At 43.9% G+C, this 20,140-nt stretch overlaps 1 protein-coding gene across 5 annotated transcripts in view; it reads right to left on the bottom strand.

Annotated features, from left to right (window-relative positions):
- The window catches only part of LOC118087311 (dipeptidase 2-like), a 29,981-nt gene extending 10,238 nt beyond the window's left edge, over positions 1–19,743 (bottom strand). For 2 of the 5 annotated variants that reach the window (XM_060275953.1, XM_060275955.1), the window contains exons 1-10: positions 15,114–18,277; positions 10,229–10,493; positions 8,773–8,899; positions 8,105–8,234; positions 6,951–7,098; positions 5,537–5,606; positions 4,989–5,165; positions 3,609–3,696; positions 1,726–1,801; positions 98–233 (exon numbers count right to left, since the gene is read on the bottom strand). In XM_060275953.1, coding sequence (XP_060131936.1) covers positions 98–233; positions 1,726–1,801; positions 3,609–3,696; positions 4,989–5,165; positions 5,537–5,606; positions 6,951–7,098; positions 8,105–8,234; positions 8,773–8,899; positions 10,229–10,365 — 1,089 coding nt within the window. In that variant the 5' untranslated portion in view covers positions 10,366–10,493; positions 15,114–18,277. The other 3 variants (XM_060275954.1, XM_060275956.1, XM_060275957.1) reach the window with 3 other exon arrangements.
- Between the last annotated feature and the right edge of the window lie 397 nt (positions 19,744–20,140).

Below are 20,140 nucleotides of genomic sequence, written 5' to 3'. Positions count from 1 at the left end.
AAGGCGCAGGTTCCTTCTCTCGGACCTAGAGGATCTCTTTCCCTCCCTCGGGGAAATGTAATGCCAGTTAAAAGGGGAAAACAAATATTAGCAGTACTTTTTCCACCTCCCGGAAAACACGAAGGAAGTTCTCTCTCAAAACACCCTTCAGCTCTTCCTCACTCCAGCCTCTCCTCAACAGCTCCTCGATCAAGGCTGGATATTTAGAGACATCTTCTAGTCCTGCAGGGAATCTGTTAGCAAAGAAAGCTCACACTGAGGTATGGAACAAACAAATTGTATATTGGATGGCATTTTTTTCCCCCTAGAGAGGGAACTTAATAAGTTCCCGAGTTCGGTTAACTGTGCAGCTAACTCCTGAGGGGATATACATCCTTCTTGTGCTAAATCAGATTCAAGAGTCCGACTGAGGAAGCCTTGCTGGCATTTAATCATTTCCTCCACCTTGCACTGTGTGATGTAATTCCTTTCACAGAATGAAAAGGCCATGAAAACTGTGGGATATCTAAATTGTTTTCAGGGATTTAATCCCAGTCAAGTTTGGAATGCCCCTCCTGAGCGGGATGCAACCATTTTCATAGGCTTTTCGTTCTAGATAAAGTCCTTACACTCTGGAAGTTGAAGCACTTATGAAAACGGTGTGCAGTGCTGCGTTTCCCCCTGTATTCCATACTGTACAGAGGTTGGACAAGCAGTTAGAATTTAGGAAACTAGAAAGCTACCTTCTACAGAGTCAGACCGTGGTCAATCTAGCTTGGTCCATCTACACCAGGCATCCCCAAACTGTGGCCCTCCAGATGTTTTGGCCTACAACCCCCATGATCCCTAGTTAACAGGACCAGTGGTTGGGGAAGATGGGAATTGTAGTCCAAAACATCTGGAGGGCCGAAGTTTGGGGATGCCTGATCTACACTGACTGGCAGCAGCTCTCTAGGAAGAGAATATTTCCTGCGATACCTAGAGATGCTGAGGATTGAAACTGGGACATTCTGCATGCAAAGCAGATGCACCACTAGTAAGCTACAGCTCTTGAATCTTTGGTGACAGGACAATATCCTCTAACATTGCCTAGGATAGCAGGTTAGAGGATATCAGCTCAAATGGTAGACCACTTAGTTCGTGGTCTGATTCAACCTGTCGTGCATTGCCTCATCCAGAGGGTTGCCAACTATTTTACACATGTGGGAACGTGCAGATTTTTGACTGACTGTCACAGGCACCATCACTTCTGAGTACTTCTCCCGCTCCTGGATCATCTGACCATAGAGCGACAGAAAGAAGGTGTACATGCACGCACACACAAACATTCTGCTTTCCCTATACATCTGGGTAAAAGTTGGATCCAGTAGAAGTAAGCTGAGAGCATAGAGCTGAAACAGGAAGTGGGGAAGAGTGTCATTCTTCCAACTTCCTCCATCAGCTCGATGTACTTTTCAAGGGGGTGGCTGCAGTGTGCTTGGAGGAACATCTCAAGGGTACCATTCTTATGCTATAATCTTTGGATGAAGGGTGGTTTGTAAATTTAATCAATAATGATGGTGACCCCTAGTCCTCACCATTAGCTACCAACAGTGGAGGTGGAGAAACGCAAGACACGATGATATCAAGAGGACATGGGGTGATTCTACACTGTGGGGGAATTCCAAGGATGCCATTTAAAACTGCATCCCACTGTAGTGCTGAATATATAACTGTCTTGCACAGCAATGAAAAAAGTTTACTAACCGAACTAATCCATCATAGTCACCGCCAATTCCTATTGAATGTGAACCTGCAATTTTCTTTATGTGGTCAAAGTGATCTAGATCATTTAAAGGAAACAACAATGACAATAGGTGTCAGAGCAGAAGTACATGTCAGGGGGGAAATGCACACCCATTTATGACATCTGATAGAAACACATCATGTCCAATTGTGGGCAAATTCAGTTGCAAGTTGGGTCACTGAAGTATGTGCAACCCACCCTGAGGTTCAAACTACACATTACATGATTCTCCATGGTTTTTTCACCCTTTGCATTTTAAAGACCAAGATCAGGTTGGTAAGTCTTGAAAGTGAGGCCTCTCTGTCTGGCCCTTAGAGCTTTTTCCAGGCCACACCCCTCACTGGTCCTGCTTTACCAGAGAATGATGAGAAAACTGAGTGGGGCAGGTGTGGAACAGGTGTGGGACGGTGTGGGATTCTCTGCTGTCAAGGGACACCTTATAGACAGCTAACCAAAAGGTAAAATAAAAACTTTTATATATCAGATCTACTTTATGTTTTGCAATTTGAATGTTTACCTCAACACCCTAGAACATTTTGTTCTTAGTTGCAGAAATGCCGCAATTGATTAAATGAACAAAAACATTTGTACAGATTTTAGGTTATTTTCTTAGTAACATTATTCATTAGGACAATTTTTCACAGAGGGAGAAGTCAGAACAGGCTGAAGGAAGGCAGCTGCCACAGTAATGCAAGCTCATAGCTGGAAATGAAAATTTTCAAGGCAGCTGGCCTGATATTTATCTATTTCCCTGGTCACTGACCTTGGGATAATAAGACCTGGGTTCAATATTACCTTCAATTACATATACAAAGGGGAAACCATTTGAACCGTGCTGAAAAAGAAAATGTCATGTGCTGGGAGCAGTAGTTATGTTAGTGCTAGAAGGGTTACAAGTGGGAGCTGCAACAAAAGGTTGCAGCATGGAGCACTGTTCAGCTATGCTCTCTTCCAGAAACCTCCAATCCACGCCCCCTCTCTACTACCCTCCAACAGATACTCAACATACTCAACATAAAACCACAAAAAGTTTAGCTTCCCCTAACCAGCCATAATACTGATGAAAATCACCACACTTTTTTTTAGTGGTGGTGGTGGTATTTCATTGCAATTGTAGCTGTGGAGGAAAAGGTTCAACTTCCCTTTCGTCTGTTCTGCAGCCCTGATGAAAACCACCCTCATGCACCTAAAAAGGTACTATTTTAAAGCTCCTAATCACACCATTAAGTAAGGTCTAGTTCAGGGGTCAGCAAACTTTTTCAGTAGGGGGCTGGTCCACTGTCCCTCAGACCTTGTGGGGGGCCGGACTATATTTTGAAAAAAAATAGTGAACGAATTCCTATGCCCCACAAATAACCCAGAGATGCATTTTAAATAAAAGGACACATTCTACTCATGTAAAAACATGCTGATTCCCGGACCATCTGTGGGCTGGATTTAGAAGGCAATTGGGCCGCATCCGGCCCCCGGGCCTTAGTTTGGGGACCCTGGTCTAGTTTGTTCCTTAGGGTGGATATCTACCTTGAATAAGCACACCTGCAGTCTTTGTGTGTGGCAGAATGACACAGGCTGCATCCACATGGCAATTTATTCCATTTTCACAACTTTCCACTGAAGTTCAGTATTCTGTTTGAGCTTTCACAGCATGTAAAAGCCACTTCTGGAACTATAGTGGACTGTGGTGCAAGTTTAGTGCTCATTTCTGTGTCGTTTGCTTCCAGAAATATTCCATTTGCAAATAACATGGAAATGAGGGCTAAACTTCTGCTATATTCCACTCTAGTTCTGGAAGGTAGTCTGATATTACTAATAGAGTGATATATAGAAAGCTGCTTCTGCTAACCTGCAACAGTTGAAATGCTCACCGCTTGGCTACCACAGGCCAAGAATTTGGTAGGGAACGTCACCATCACAATCCCACGATTCCTTTTCTAAAACAAAGGAAGAGGAAATGAAGCAAGTCCGATACAAGTAGACTGGTACCATCAATAATGATATGGATGTTGGCAGCTAGAACATCAACGACAAATTAATTGTATCTGAAAGTGAAGGCTGAGGTGGGGAAGAAAAAACTCTCAGAAAAGAATATAAAGTCAAACCCAGATTTGATGTGGGAACAAACCAGGGCTAGATCTACATTGATCTTCTAAAAATTATTAAATATAACATTGTATAACATTTAATGGCAGTTTCCCTTTGCTCTGCAGCGCCCCTGGTGTCACATTTTAATAACTCATTTTTAACGTTATAAACCAGGGGTCAGCAAACTTTTTCAGCAGGGGGCCGGTCCACTGTCCCTCAGACCTTGTGGGGGGCTGGACTATATTTTGGAGAGAAAAAATGAATGAATTCCTATGCCCCACAAATAACCCAGAGGTGCATTTTAAATAAAAGGACACATTCTACTCATGTAAAAACACCAAGCAGGCCCCACAAATAACCCAGAGATGCATTTTAAATAAAAGGACACATTCTACTCATGTAAAAAACGCTGATTCCAGGACCGTCCGCGGCCGGATTGAGAAGGCGATTGGGCCACATCTGGCCCCCGGGCCATAGTTTGGGGCCCCGTTATAAACCATGAGTGTAGATACACCCCAGGTTAATTACAGAATATACAAGTGAAACAACCGAAGGTGTTCCTGTATTAAACAGGTCCGGGCTACCTCAGGGTATCTTGGATATCTTGGAATGTGGCCCTACCCTGTTATAGACTGCTACGTTTGATACTATTTTGGCCCATTTTGTTTGTGTTTAGTTTCGTGATTTTTTTTCCTCTAGTCTTTGTCCCAGATTCCAGCTTTGTGGAACAGTATTTCGGGAAAAAGTGGTTTTTTTAAAAAAAAAGAAAAGAGGCTACCTCAGGGACCACCAGAACCCTTATATCCTAGCTTGATCACTGAGATCATATGCAGAAGCATTATTGGTCATTCCCTGAGTTGGCGAGGCTCATTGGACAACAAGAAATAGAGGTTTTCATGTCATTGGCTAGAACAGGAGGGGCTTATCCCAGGAAAACCCACTCTTTAATGCCGAAGCACAACAAATGGCAATTTGGGTTTTCAATGGATTTCCATTTGCTCTGATTCAGCTTTAAAGAATGGGTTTTTGTGGGGGAAACGCCAAAGCAAAAGAGAAAGAAAGAGAGAGTGCTCAGACATGGAGCTTTAAATCCCAGACCGTGAAGGAAAGTGAGTTTGGATAAGCCCTAAGTCTCACTCACCAGATCCTGCAGGATATCATCTGGAACATTTCTTGGATGGTTGCAGATTGAGAAGGCGGATGAATGGCTGAAAATGACCGGTGCTTTGGAGATACTAAGAGCTTCCCTTGCTGTTGCGTCAGACGTGTGAGATAAGTCCACCATCATCCCCAGTCGATTCATCTCCTTCACCACTTCCTAGCACAATATGGGCAGATGGTGCTGTCGGTTATGCTACTCTTCACATGATCTAAGAACATAAGCAGAGCCTGGCTGCTGCATCAGGACAAAGGCCCACCTAGCATCCTGTTCCCACAGTGGCCAATCCGATACCTCTGGGAGGCCCACAAGCAGAATCTGAGCGCAACAACACTCTCCCCACTCAATGCTGTGTGCAGTGTGGTTCCCTTTGGGGTGTACAATTTACAAAGGCATTGTGATATTGGCAGCTTTATTTTGATCCCGTTACTAGTGATCCTAATATGGAATTTGCCTTTTCTGTACATTTCGAATACATTCAAGTGCATAGCAGCCAGCAATTTGCTAATTTTCACTTCACTAATGCTTACTTTGCCGAAAGTGCTCAGGCCCTCAGTGCCGGGATAAAAGTCATGTTCTTGCTTTGCTGAGGTTTCTGCCCTGCAGGGGGAACAAAGATGGCAAGGGATATTTAAGAAGAAACTTAAGCCTGTCAAGGAACAAACTCTGAAGTGGAACAGTGTTACAAACACACAGAGAGACAGATGTAATTGCATCTAGAACACTGAACTTTTTGGGGATGTTGTGAGCATCAATAAAAAATTGGCTGCCATGGGGTGTGTGGCATGAAACAGAAAGGTTGCTGTGGGTTCGTGACATAACACAAAATAGCTGCCACATCCAAGAGAGCAGAAAAGATTTAAGGGTGGGCGGGGAGGAACAGGCATGCTCCCCATCAGCCACTTAAAGCGGGGGCAGGAAAGACACCTCTCTCAGCTCCTGCACATTCATTTACAGAGAGAAGCCCTTTGCACCTCTCTTCTGGTCAAAACAGATGGGATGCTGAGTGCCCGATCCTGGCATCCCATGACATGTGAGCATGTTTAAAGGGGCATGTTCAGTGAAAGGGGAGGCTGAGCCAGTGCAAACAAGAACTGAGCAGGAAGAGCAAAGGGCAGGCATCCCCAAACTGCGGCCCTCCAGATGTTTTGGCCTACAACTCCCATGATCCCTAGCTAAGAGGACCAGTGGTCAGGGATGATGGGAATTGTAGTCCAAAAGATCTGGAGGGCCGAAGTTTGGGGATGCCTGGCAAAGGGTATTGCAGGGTTTTGAGGGGATATTTACTGCTAGAAGATCAAACCTATCCATTCTGAAGGAAATCAGCCCTGAGTGCTCACTGGAAGGACAGATCCTGAAGTAGAGGCTCCAATACTTTGGCCACCTCATGAGAAGAGAAGACTCCCTGGAAAAGTCCCTGATGTTGGGAAAGATTGAGGGCACTAGGAGAAGGGGACGACAGAGGACGAGATGGTTGTTCTCGAAGCTACGAACATGAGTCTGACCAAACTGCAGGAGGCAGTGCAAGACAGGAGTGCCTGGTGTGCTCTGGTCCGTGGGGTCATGAAGAGTCGGACACGACTAAATGACTAAACAACAACAACAACAGAGCAAAACTTCCTGAGCCACCCCTGCTTCAACTGCACTGCCTCTTCCTTCCACTTAGCACTGACTGGCTGTGACTCTCCAGGGTTTCATACAGAAGCCTTTTCCAGCCCAACCTGGAGATGCCAGGGATCAAACTTGTGACCTTCTGTATGTAAAGCAGATGTTGAACAAGTGAGCTACAGCCTTCCCCCGGTCCTTCATTTAGCATACTGACCTACCCCTACTGGCACATGTATTTTCTCGGTACAGGAATAAATACATTGTAGTGTTTTAAGCAATGTTGGCAAATCCCAGAGAAACAGCCCCTCTCTGAAGGAACACTTGTTTGTAGTTTACCAGGGAGTGTTGCAGTTATGGGTCAGCGTCATGTACCGAACACCCAGCTCATAAAACATCCTCAGGGTCGCAAGGCTGCTGTCAATGGAGTGTCCCCCTTCGATGCCAATCAAGCATGCTATCTTTTTGCTGTCAGTGCTGGCAATGCCTGGATTTCAATCAGAAAAACAGATCCAACTTTTTTAAGGCACATCAAATCAGAGCAACATAGTTGTGCAACTACAGGTAGATTTACAGCATATAGGAATGAGGAATTTTGTTTTCGCTCGGTTTCTGGTTTCTCCAGTCTTAAGTTCTGTTCCTCACATTTCCTCATCGGTTTTGGGGTTTGTTTGTTTTTTTAAGTTCTCCTTAAGATTCATCAGCACTTTCATGTGAATTTCTCCTACTATGCACCATTTAAAATGACATTTCCTCTGATATAAACATTTTTGCAAAGCAATTTCCCCCAATATAGTGCATTTTTTCCTGTTATTTTCACTAATATATACACATTTATATGCACAGTTTACTATATGCATTTTGGCACACATTACATGGCTGGAGAACTGAATTGCAAAATTCAGAAAAGTGGGGCGTTTGTGTTTATTTGCATATTTTTATGCAAAATGTTAATTAGGTAAGTTCCCTTTTCAATGTAAACAGAATCAAATTTCTCTCCCATCCCTAACAGCTTTTTATGTTTTTACTGTTAGCAATGCCTGCAAATACTAAAACAAAATAATATCTGACCCCCCCCCCCCGCCAGCCCCAAACAGCCATGAAACATGCCTGCCCTCCTCATATGCAGTGCTCCAACCCTGCCTCTGGCACCCCCTGCTTCCATGTGAGGATGGAGCATCTGAAGGGGCTGTGGATAAGCTAATATGCAAATGTGAAAACTGTGCCACTTATTTCTGGATCTAGCATATGATTTTGGGCTGATGTACATGGGATATTTTTCTGCCTGAGTAGGGCACGCAGGTGGCGCTGTGGGTTAAACCACAGAGCCTAGGGCTTGCTGATCAGAAGGTCGGCAGTTTGAATCCCTGTGACGGGGTTAGCTCCCATTGCTCGGTCCCAGCTTCTGCCAACCTAGCAGTTTGAAAGCTAAAAAATTAAAAATTAGCTGCCTAAGGAGACCATCTCACTCTAGCGGATGCAGGACACGTTACCTTGAGAAGACGTCACCAGCTCAAATTCTTCATAGTCTTTGCACATCCGCTTGACAACATCGATCTGTTCCAACGTCAAGCGGACAGCATCTTTGTTCTGTGCACTGCAGAGAACATACACTGACCAAAACTGGAAGAAGGTTGACAAAATGCAGCTTTAAAACAGAATTTCAGATGTAAATATGCCTGTTTGGCACAACTATAGGTACACACAATGGATGCTCGGTTGATATGCCGTTGACCCAGCTGCCTTCAAAGGAGCTGATGGGTGCTGAGAAGGGATCCCTTTGAAGGTGTGGTACGAATTCAAACTGTAACTGCAAATGGACATTTTCCCTCCATAACCCAACCCCATAGAAAATACCCATATCATAGATGGCATGCTCACAGGCCTTATTTATCATGTTTTTAATATTCTGTTGGGAGTCACCCAGAGTGGCTGGGGAAACCCAGCCAGATGGGCAGGGTATAAATAAATAAATATGTTGTTGTTGTTGTGACCAGGATCCTACACCCTTCCTTGCTATACTTTTCCTCTTTCACCTTTTACATCAAGGGACTACACAATAATTCATTTCCCACACTCTTTTGTACCAGCGATTAAGTAGAATCAGCTGATGAGTTCAATCCTGCCTTTTGCAGGGTTTGGGTACATACTGAGCACCTACCTGAGCACCAACATGGCCAGTTTGGAGCTTCCGGATGTTTGTGTCTGTTTTGTTGAGTGTTCTCAAGTCAGTCTTGCTCAGCTTGTTCCGGTAGAACCATCTCAGCTTCAGGGGCAGGTCATTGTGTCTGCGTGATAAGAAGACAGGACGTTCTAGTCCAAGCATCCCCAAACTGCGGCCCTCCAGATGTTTTGGCCTACAACTCCCATGATCCCTAGCTAACAGGACCAGTGGTCAGGGATGATGGGAATTGTAGTCCAAAACATCTGGAGGGCTGAAGTTTGGGGATGCCTGTTCTAGTTTACTACTGCTTTCTAAAAGGTACGTTTCTGTCTGCTATCGCTGTGGGAGCTAATGAAAGAGGATGGACTGTAAGGCGTTCTTTGAATTTCTTAGTTCACACACGTGCATTTCTGTCACAGAACTTGTGGCATGCCTCCCTCCCTCTCTTGACCCGAATGACCTGGACTTTTGGCCCCCAGACTTTTGGTCTCATCATGGCAGCAGTTTGCCACAGTACACTTGATATTGAAATGTTGCAGGTCAATGAGACTCATATTTTCACTTTTGGGGGCCGGGCCCGGGGATTGTATAAAGGAAACATGGCTGCCCCTACCTATGTTAAAACAACCATATTAATAGCCTCATGCACTGGGAGGCTGGGTTTTCTTTCTTTCTCTTTAATGTAAAAGGAAGAGATAAAGCAATGTGGAACAGCCCCTGCACTACCTTGTGAAGGGAACCATAGGAATGCAGGTTATAAGGAGGACACGTGATCTGATTTGGCTCATGTACGGACTGGAATCAAATCAGGTGTGTCTTCTTTGAAATTCGAGTTGGGCAGATTCCTTCCTCATTGCTGCCTGGCAGAGGCAGTTTGCAACACAACCAGGAATGTAATTCCAGAGGCAGGCAGGAATGACTGAATATTTGCAAGCTCTGTTTGTTTGTATTCAAGAAAAGCATTACTGTATATTGAATCAGAAGAATACTGTATTCACAGGGGTGGAGATCCTCAGGATCAGGGGCCAAATCCAGCCTTCCAGGCCTCTCTATATGGCTCTTGGGACTCTCCCCAGGTCATAACCCACCTCTAAGTCATACTCTTTCACCTCAGGCTGTCTTTCTGCCATGCCAGAAGAGGCTTTTGAATTCTGATAATGGTTTTTGCTTTCATGGGTGGAGAGAGAGAGAGAGAGAGAGAGAGAGAAAGAAGGAAGGAAGGAAGGAAGGAAGGAAGGAAGGAAGGAAGGAAGGAAGGAAGCTAGCTTTCTGTACAAAAGAAAACTTGACATTCATTGCTTTGTCCACTTTTGTATCTGGTCCCACCAGTAACTGGCATACAACCCACAGAAATCTAAAAAAATGTTTCCCCAATCCTTGCTATATCAGAATATAGCACAGCCCAGACCACAGTGATGCTTTCGTAGTTATGAAAACAAGGAATTCCACCTACCCATCGATTAACGGGACTTGCTTCATTAGATCATGAGCTTTCTTTCTTAAGTCTGCCTCAGCTCTGGATCCCAAAATGTCAGCAAGCAGCAGGAGCAGCAGCATCTTCCACGGATCCCTTTTTGGACCCGCAAGCATGTTTACCGAATGGCAACGTTCACGTGGCACCTTGAATAAAGAGCACCACCAAGCTGTCAAGCTTGTGGAGTTTCCTCAGGCAATGGCTTCCAAACACAGATGATGCTCTGTGTTTTGTTGGCTGGCCACTGAAGGAGGGGCGGAGAGAGAAAGGGTGCTAATTACAGATGAGAACCTTGCAACCCCACTTTCAGAAAGCAACGTCTTTAAGCTGGCTCTCCAGCAGAAAATGATTAATAGCGTTTTAACCCACAAGAGATGTATTTAGCTTTACATTCCATGGACGTGACAGGGGTTGACTCCCACATGGATAAAACACACACTCACGTCCTCCTTGAGGGCATTTAAGGATAGCCTTGATCCTTTCCCTGCCAAGACTGAATGAGTTCCAGGCCATGACTGGTTTTTGATACCGTATGTGGCATCAGATGAAAAGGCTCTCCATACATTTGAACAAGCCCTCACACGTCTTTTGCACCCTCACTCACAGAGACGGTTCTCAAGTAAGGCAAAATGTTTCAACAGGTTATATCAGTTGGGCTGAAAAGAATTTACTTTTACAAATGCCTTGTGACATACATTCCACACTTGCAGGTAACCAGTCTTTTCATGTGGCAGCAGCATCTACGCCACGGAACTTCCTGTCCATTGATATTAGTCAGCTTTTCTTTATTATCTGTCTTATAATATGACTCCAACACTGTCCAGTAAGGATCCTATTGCCCTGACTGAAGATTCGGGCCTGGAGTTCATGGGAACTCCCTCCTCTTAGATCAGACAAGTCAAAACTATCCACCCTCCCATCCCCTATCTACCTCGTTTTCCTTCTTTCTTCTTAGTGTCTTAACAAACGAAACTGATTTGAAAAAAATGATACATGTTAAAATATGAGACACTGCACACACCTTTGTAATTCAAGAAATCTTTAATAAAAAATAATTTAAAAAACTATTTTAAAGATTGATGAAGCTGTCACTATAACAGCATAAAGAATTAGTGAGAAATAACAGAGAACAAACAACACATGCAAGGATTTCTCATATGACTAGGATTCCCAGGGCTTTCTTGCTTTTTTCTTGCTCCTACTTAGTCCCTCCCATTCCAGATCTCACCCCTATCTCAGCCTCATGGAATGCAAATAGTACCTTTGGAGAGGTGATTAAAAACAAACAAACAAACGTAGCAGGGATAGAAAGAGTTAAGCTGTTCCTGTCCACCCCTCAGTGTCACAAGATTGCTCAAACTTTTCCGTAATTGCTGTTTACATAGCAAAAAACAAACAAGCAACAGCAGAGGGGCACCTGAGGATGTTGAAGCATTCTGACTGGCACTTTTTGATATGGATGCAATTGAAGGCATCCTTTGATTCCTGCACTTCTCTGAATTTTGCAATACAGTTCCCAGTTCAATGTGTCTATTATTCACTTGTCAGTCTGATACACCACCTTTTGCTTGTAATGGCCCAGGGAGATTGACACAGATAAATCCCATAACTTCAAAATTGAAATTATTAATCGCTGTCATATGGTAGAAACCCAATTGCAGGGGCTCACCCACATTTCTGTGGTCTTAGAGGCTATACTAAAGAGATTCAAATATACTGAGAGATCCAAGTCTAGAGATAGATCCACCACCACCACAATTCACTAAAATGCACCCAAAGGACTGCTTTATAAACACATATGAAACACCAATGCATATATACACATTCTTTGGAGAAAGGGAAGGTGGATCAGTGATGCCAGAGACCTGTGGCCTTGAGCTATTTCAAAAGGCCTATCACAGCCTGCATTCTAACACTGAACAGAAATCAGATGTGGGGCAGGGGCAACTCGAAACACAGACCAAGCAGTTTGTGCAATTTCACACACATCCCCAAATTACACATTCCTCACCCTCTGACAGTGCTGCAATGGCGCTGTAGTTTTGGGAGCCCAATCTGTCATCATACCGGTCCTGCAATATAGCACCATCTGTAAGCGACCAAGTGAACTGCTGTGTGATGACAGACCTACAGCCCTATTATATTGCAGGGACGTTTACTGACACCTTTCACAGGTACTGGTGGGCACATTGGTACCCAAAGTCACTGCAGTGGTGACTCTGGCCTTATGAGCTTTTGTGGTCTCAAGACCACCTCTTACACCGTAAGAAATCTGCTAGCTAAGGTGTGACAAGGCATGCTGTTTTTGCTGCTGCAAGAGACAAATGCGACTACCCCTGTGAGAAGTTTAAAAGGGCATCCTTAAAAGGCAAAACTGGGACAGCAATTTACCAGGGACCAATAACCCAAATAGGGATTTCCCCTGGAAAGCAGGGTCACTGGAATGTATGATCATAACTGAGTTGCTGGCATTTCAGTTTCTCAACCGCATGCTGTGAGAACAGCTGAGAAATCATAGCAACATGTTTCCAGGCTGACATGAAGTCGTTTCTTTCTCTCCTCCCACCTCACAATGCACCATCTCACTTCATATCTCTCCTCTTTTTTCAACTGCCTAGGGCAGGGGTTCCCAACAAAATTTTCTCGAGGACCCCTCATCGAGCCGCTATTGTGACAAGGACCCCCATTAATTCCTAATCCTAAAATTAAAAAGTGAGAGCCAAATTAAGAGTCTTTTTATATTTTATATTTATACGTTTTTTACAGTTACAACAGAGTACTCCATCAGTATACAGTTAGTTTTAATTTTCAGTTCTTAATGAGATGAACCACTTTTTAACCAACGGCCCATTTTTAACTACGCGAACTGTAGCTTCTGCGAAAAACAACGCTTTGTTTACAAACACTACTGTTTTGCAAAGAGGCAGCGCACGCCAGGGAGGAGGGAGGGGAATGGAGAAGACAGGGTACCTGCGCAGTAGCGCACAAATGAAGCCGACGCACGCAAAGCATCTTGGGGAGGTGAGCATTAGTAGAATGCGCGCGCTGCCTCTTTGCAAAACAGTAGTGGCGCTGTGGTTAAACCACTGAGCCTAGGGCTTGCTGATCAGAAGGTCGGCGGTTCGAATCCCTGTGATGGGGTGAGCTCCCGTTGCTTGGTCCCAGCTCCTGCCAACCTAGCAGTTCGAAAGCACGTCAAAATGCAAGTAGATAAATAGGAACCGCTACAGCGGGAAGGTAAACGGTGTTTCCATGTGCTGCTCTGGTTTGCCAGAAGCGGCTTTGTCATGCTGGCCACATGACCTGGAAGCTATACGCCGGCTCCCTCGGCCAATAATGCGAGATGAGCGCGCAACCCCAGAGTCGGTCACGACTGGACCTAATGGTCAGGGGTCCCTTTACCTTTAGTGTTTATAAAGCGCCACCTAACGGCATACAGCAGAACTACTGCCTCTATCTAATTCTAGTTTTGCGCTAGACTCTGCTCATGCAGGAAGCGGCCAAAACAAAAAATCTGTTAGCATACGAAATATATTTAATATATTTTTTTATTCTAATAGCATCTTGCGGACCCCTCTGGCATAGCTCGCGGACCCCTGGGGGTCCTCGGACCACCTGTTGGGAACCACTGGCCTAGGGCTTTTCATTTCTCCCAGCATTCAGGCCTTTCAGCTATCCCAAAACATTACACCTCTCCTCTCTCTCTCTCTCCTCTAAAAGCACTACCGTAACTAGATACTCACTTTGGTGTGTTAAATTGCGCCCAATTCCGGGCCTGGACAGAACCAGAGGCCATGCACAGCCCTAATTTGCACTTTTTGAAACAATACTTGAACTGTAATACAATTACCCTTCAAAATTCACACAACTCCTCATTTTGCAGTGTAGTTCTCCAATCAAACATTGTGTACAAAAATGTGTATACCGGTATTAGCAGGGAAATGCAGACACTGCAGACCTTCCAAATGTCCCTATTTTCCAGGGATGTCCCTGATTTAGAGAAGCCATCCCAGTTTCTGTTTTGATCCCGGAATGTCCCACTTTTCCTTAGGATGTCCCTGTTTTCATTGGAGAAATGTTGGAGGATATGGAGTTATCTGACCCCTGAGCTGTCTAAAGGCAATCCTGTATAGGGAAAGTTTTTTTAAAATGTTTAATGTTTTATTATGTTTTCATATATGTTGGAAACTGCCCAGAGTGGCTGTGGCAACACAATAAGATGTGTTGGGTATAAATAGTAAAATTATCATTATGGAATGGGACGTCCCTATTTTCATCAGAGAATTGTTGGAAGGAATGACATTGTATGTCCTATCATATCAATGTATTCTGAAACATTTAGCTGTGTGAATTTCAACGGACAGTGAATTTCAAAGGATAGTTGTGTTTCAGTTCAGATATTGATGCAAGATGTGCAAATTAGGTTGGTTTTTTTCCATTAATGCAATCACAATCAAATATCTCCCCCATCTGTGTTTTGGAACTATTAAGGCCAACAAGCTTCCCAACCTCTCTATTCTTTCAGAGTCCCCCCCCCCGACATCATTTACAGACTCCGGAGAGCTCCATGTAGAGATGATGATTTTTAGAGTAGGCAAGCAATCCATAAAAATGCCTGACCTATTTTATTGGTGGACATTCTAAAAGGGCTTTCAAGTTTATATTTTCACCCATTGTGGGTAGGAAGTACTCACAATCTCTACTACAATTTTTCTTTCTGTCTTGTAAAAAAGAAATGAGGAGGCAAATGACTGTAAACCCTCTGGGAATGGCAGCTTGGTCTTCTCCCTTAGAATTAAATAAGCTCTAAAGACAGTTTGCAGCAGTTGCTCAGAGGTCTATGGCAGCAAAATAGAACACTTACCGGTACATTAAGTGTAGTCATTGCAGATGTCTGATGACCCAAGTTGCAGCAGATCCATTGTCTGTAGTTTCAGAACAATTTGGACAGGACCGAATATCCTCACTCTCTGTGATTTCTCGGCAGTTGTTGCCAACTTTGCCCTGCACTGGAACTTATCTCTCTGCGTCATTATCTATGATTGCCAGCTCTCCCTTCCCCAGCAGAAACCCATAACACAGAGAAAACAACAACAATCCACCCCATTTTAGATTGCCTGACAGTCTTAATCCCGCCAAACTGCAACAATAAATGGCCAAGTAATTTTAGAACATAGGACAAGTCTGCTAGATCAGGCCAGTGGCCCATCTAGTTCAGCCTCCTGCTGTCACAGTGGCTGAGCAGATGCATGTGGGAAGCCTGAATGCAGAGCCTGAGCACAACAGCCCTCTGCCCACCTGTAGTTCCCGGCAACTGGTATTCAGAGGCATAACGCCTTAATAGTGGAGGTATAGCAGGGCCATCCTAGCTAGCAGTCACTGAAATCTTTGCCCTCCATGAATTACCCTAATCCTCTTCCATTAGCATCCAAATGGATAGCCATCACTGCCTCCTGGGGAAGTGAGTTCCATAGTTTAATTATGCACTGTGTGAAGAAGTACTTCCTTTTGTCTGTCCCAAATCTTCCAACATCCCCCTTCCTTGGATACCTCTGAGCTCTGGTGTTACGAGGGAAGGAGAAAAAGTTTCTTCATGCTTTGCATAATTTTGTGAATTTCTATCACGTCATATCAGGAAAAAACCCTGAACGCACAGCACTTCTGCCAGCAACAGTGCCTGATATGATGACAGCTGGCAGGAGAAAGATTAGGAGTTGCTCAACTTGCTTAGTATCAGGTCTCTCACCCGTATTACAGGGAGGGAAAGATAATAAAGCTTCTGGCAATGAAATAGGATGTTGGACTATCATGGAAACTTATAAGAGAGCCAGTTGTGCTTAGCTAGCTGGACTAGGGTTGCATCCATGTCATACATTTAAAGCACTCTTCTTAACAGTTACAGCTTCCCCGAAGAATCCGGAGAACTGTAGTTGGTTAACAGTGCTGGCCTCGCAGAGATTCAATTCACTGAGCCCTTAACAAACTGCAGTTCTCAGTATTCTCTATGACTTTTCAAATTAATATTTTTTATTAATTTTACGATAGATATGCAGTAATAAAGTGAAGAGAAAATGTGAATAGGAAAAAAAGCATTACGAAGAGAAGGGAGAGCGCAGATAGATAATTACATTAATGTAAATAAGGAGGTTATTATCTGCCACATTGTCTTTCCAGAAATGTATAAACATTGGTCAAGACACTTGCTTTGGTAATTATTCTGTTGTTGTTTTTCTATTATATGATTGCTTTCTCTGCAAGGCTGTTTCCCAGGTTTTCTTTAGCAATTGTGTAATTGTTGGAGTATTTTTTTACATTTCCAAAATTGGGCAAATACAAAGTTTTGCTGTCACCAGCAGAGTTTGTATTGGTTGAAGATCAACATATTTAACTGCAAACTGGAACATTCCAAGAAGCATTTTTAAAGGATTTTCGGGTAAAAGCATATCCTGTAATTCCCTGTGCTGTTTTCAACATTATTGTCCAGAATATTTTTCCTTTGCTACAGTTCCAGGAATTATGTCTAAAATCTGCTTTCATTCTTCTCCCCAGCAGTAGATCCCTGTGTGGTAAACTTCGTTCAGTCTCTAGATTCTCTTTGGTTACATTTGGTAATGGCTTAGCATCCTCCCCCACAGCTGAAAACAGTAGGTTAGCTTAGGGCAGTGGTTCTCAAACTTTTTTCTCTGGGACACACTTTCAGAATAAAAAAAATTGCTTGAACCACACTGATATTTTAAAAAAATAGGAAATACAATGGGGGGGGGGACAACTTCTAGCAGTGCTTGATTTATAACATAGGACACAACTACGTTACATGGGACTACGAACTACGAACAACTACGAACTTGGGACACCCAGAAAGTATAAAACAATGCAGCTACAAGAACACAAATCATTCCCAAAATATAATTAGAAACGAGTCTCTTGCATGTGTACCTTCAGTATTTATACCAACTTAATGAGAAGTGTGAGCTTGTTTTTGCTGGGTAATCTCATTTCAAAATTGAGACAAAGAAACTCGCAACTCCTCATCAACACAAATGAAATATTTAAATGTTTCCTTAATGGTCCTTGAATCTTCCTGCCACGCTTACCATCCTCTCTTGCCATGCCAGTGTGGCATGCCACACCCTTTGAGAACCACTGCCTTGAGGGATATGGGACATGTTATGTGGCACACACAACGCTGTCCTTAAACACCTTGAAGCTGCTTCCCACCACCTCTGCCTAATGGCAGTGCCAGCCCTGAACACTCAAACTGAAGCCTCAAATGGGTGGGCTATGATGCTCCTCAGCATCACTGGGGCAATGATGCAAGATGGGGTGCCATAGCAGAGAACTCCCTATGAAACTCCCCCAGGGGCAGGAGAACACAGGCAGCGGCTGTAAACCAAAGCAGACCATCTAGCCAGAGGCTGCTCAGAAAAAAACAGGTAGGCAGGCAGGCAGGCAGGCAGACAAAAAAACTAACCTGAAAAACCCAATTGCCACATACACAACTCACCTCTAGAGTCCCTAGACAGAATCTCAACTTAGGAATAGGGGAGAAAGTCAATTCAGTGTGCATTTAAAGGCAAACCTACCCAACTCACACTTCTCAAAACATAATGTGAACCAAAACACAGCCGTACTTTGAAATCCCCACTTCTCTGAATTTTGCACTGCAGTTTCCAAATTCATGTACTAGTGTAAATTGTGTGTGAGAGAGTGCACACACACACGTATATGCAAATAACATTTTTACTATCTATTATATTAGGGGAGTTGCTTTGCAAAAATGTGCCTCTTAGACAAAATTGCATAGAAACGTGCCTGTTAGGAGAAATCTGCCACTGTCACACATGTATAGTCCTATCCTTTGAAGCCAGACTCTTGGTGCCCTTCCACCCATCAAGTGGAAACACACTGCACTACTGTGTAGCAAGTACAAACAATTACAACCATATAGCAGAACCATCATTGGCAACCAAACCACCGTAATGTGCAATGGCAGCTTTGAAAAACAAAACATGCTATTTGGGTTTTGTTGACCTTACTTTTCCCACTGTCTGGAAACCATGAAGAAGTTCTCTTTCAATGTGCCCGTCAGTTCTTCCTAACTCCAGCCTCTTCTCAGCAAATCCTGGATCAAGACTGGATATTTAGAAACCTCCTCCAGTCCTCTAGTCTAGCGTGTCTGTTGGGGGGGGGGGAAACACCTCATGATGAGTCACCACAAAACTCATTACTTCTTCTGTCCAGTAATTGTATATGTGGATCTTCCTTGCAGCAAAGTAAGGGCTGAATGCGTGGAAACTGCTCACTGGGGGGTTTATAATGGGTTTCTAGAAGTCAGAGCCACACTGACTTCCAGTAGTTTCCGACAGTTTGGTACATGGTTTTCTTTCTCCCCAGAGATAACGAAACACAGAGAACTGAAATGCACAGGCTGCCAGCGAAACAATTTCAGCAACTCTGGCATGGTAAAAGCTGCTTAGTGAAAATTGTGCACATTGTAGTTCAGATGAAAATAGGTTTTACTTTTCTGGCAGAGCTCCCAGGCCTCAAAAGCCATATAAGGCTAAAATGAGTGCACTTAAAGGAGGAAGTGGGAGGGTAAGAGAAGAACAAACCATTCTTACTATGGATATTTGGTAATAGGCAAAGCATCCAGTGGTGTTTTCTGTCACCTGCACCTTATCAGCGGGATAATTTTTTACTGATGATGTTTTCTGGAAATGACAACACACGCAGTGCACTGATAGTCACTGATAGCCTTATCCTCTACAAATGTGTCTAATCCCCCTTTACCGCCATCCAAGTTGGGGGCCATCCCTCTTGTGGGAGTGAATTCCTCAGTTTAACTATGTGCTGCATGAAAAAGGTGCTCTTTGGGGGGGGGGGTCTGTCCTAAATCTTCCAACATTCAGCTTCATTGGATGTCTACAAGTTAAGAGAGAGGCAGAATTTTTTTTCCTCTAGCCTTTCTCCACCCTATGCATTATTTTATACGCAATTATCATGCCACATCTTAGCTGTCTTTTCTCTAAACTGAAAAGCCCCAGATACCTTTCCTCCTAGGGGAGGCTGCTCCATCACCTTTGAACTTTCTCGTTGCCCTTTTCTGAATCACGTCTAGGGCTGCAAGATTTCAGCTTTTGCAATAAGAGGTCATTTCAGACTGAGACTCAGAGCTCATCCACACTTCCGCTTGCCCCAGTCCTAGAAAGCAGAAGTCCAAGTGGTTTTCCACTTGACCCACACTTTCTAGGCATAGGTCAGAGCGGTTTTCCCATTGCCCTGCTCCTTTCCCAGGTTAAACTGGCTCTTTAGTGCTATATCAGAGGAAACAACAATCCCGAGAAAACCTGAACTGCCTATTATTATTATTATTATTATTATTATTATTATTATTACCCCACCCATCTGGCTGGGTTTCACCAGCCACTCTGGGTGGTTTACAACATATCTAAAAACATAATAAAACATCAATTCTTAAAAACTTTCCTAAATGGGGCAGCCTTCAGATAGTTGTTTATTTCCTTTACATCTGAAAGGAGGATGTTCCACAGGGAGGGTGCCACTACTGAGAAGGCCCTCTGCCTGGTTCCCTGTAACTTTGCTTCTCACAGTGAGGGAACCAGCAGAAGACCCTTGGAGCTGGACCCCAGTGTCCGGGCTGAACGATGGGGGTGGAGACGCTCCTTCAGGTATACTGGGCGAAGGCCATTTAGGGCTTTAAAGGTCAGCACCAACACACTGAATTGTGCTCATAAACCTACTGAGAACCAGTGAAGATCCTTCGACTGGGAGTGGCCCGGCAGCCACTCCCAGTCACCAGTCTAGCTGCCGCATTCTGGATTAGTTGTAGTTTCCGAGTCACCTTTAAAGGTAGCCCCATGTAGAGCACAT

This window comes from Zootoca vivipara, chromosome 6, assembly GCF_963506605.1.
Source record: "Zootoca vivipara chromosome 6, rZooViv1.1, whole genome shotgun sequence".
Taxonomy (NCBI): Eukaryota; Metazoa; Chordata; class Lepidosauria; order Squamata; family Lacertidae; genus Zootoca; species Zootoca vivipara.
Note: the sequence above shows the minus strand (reverse complement) of the source record. Positions and strands in the feature narration are given on the sequence as shown.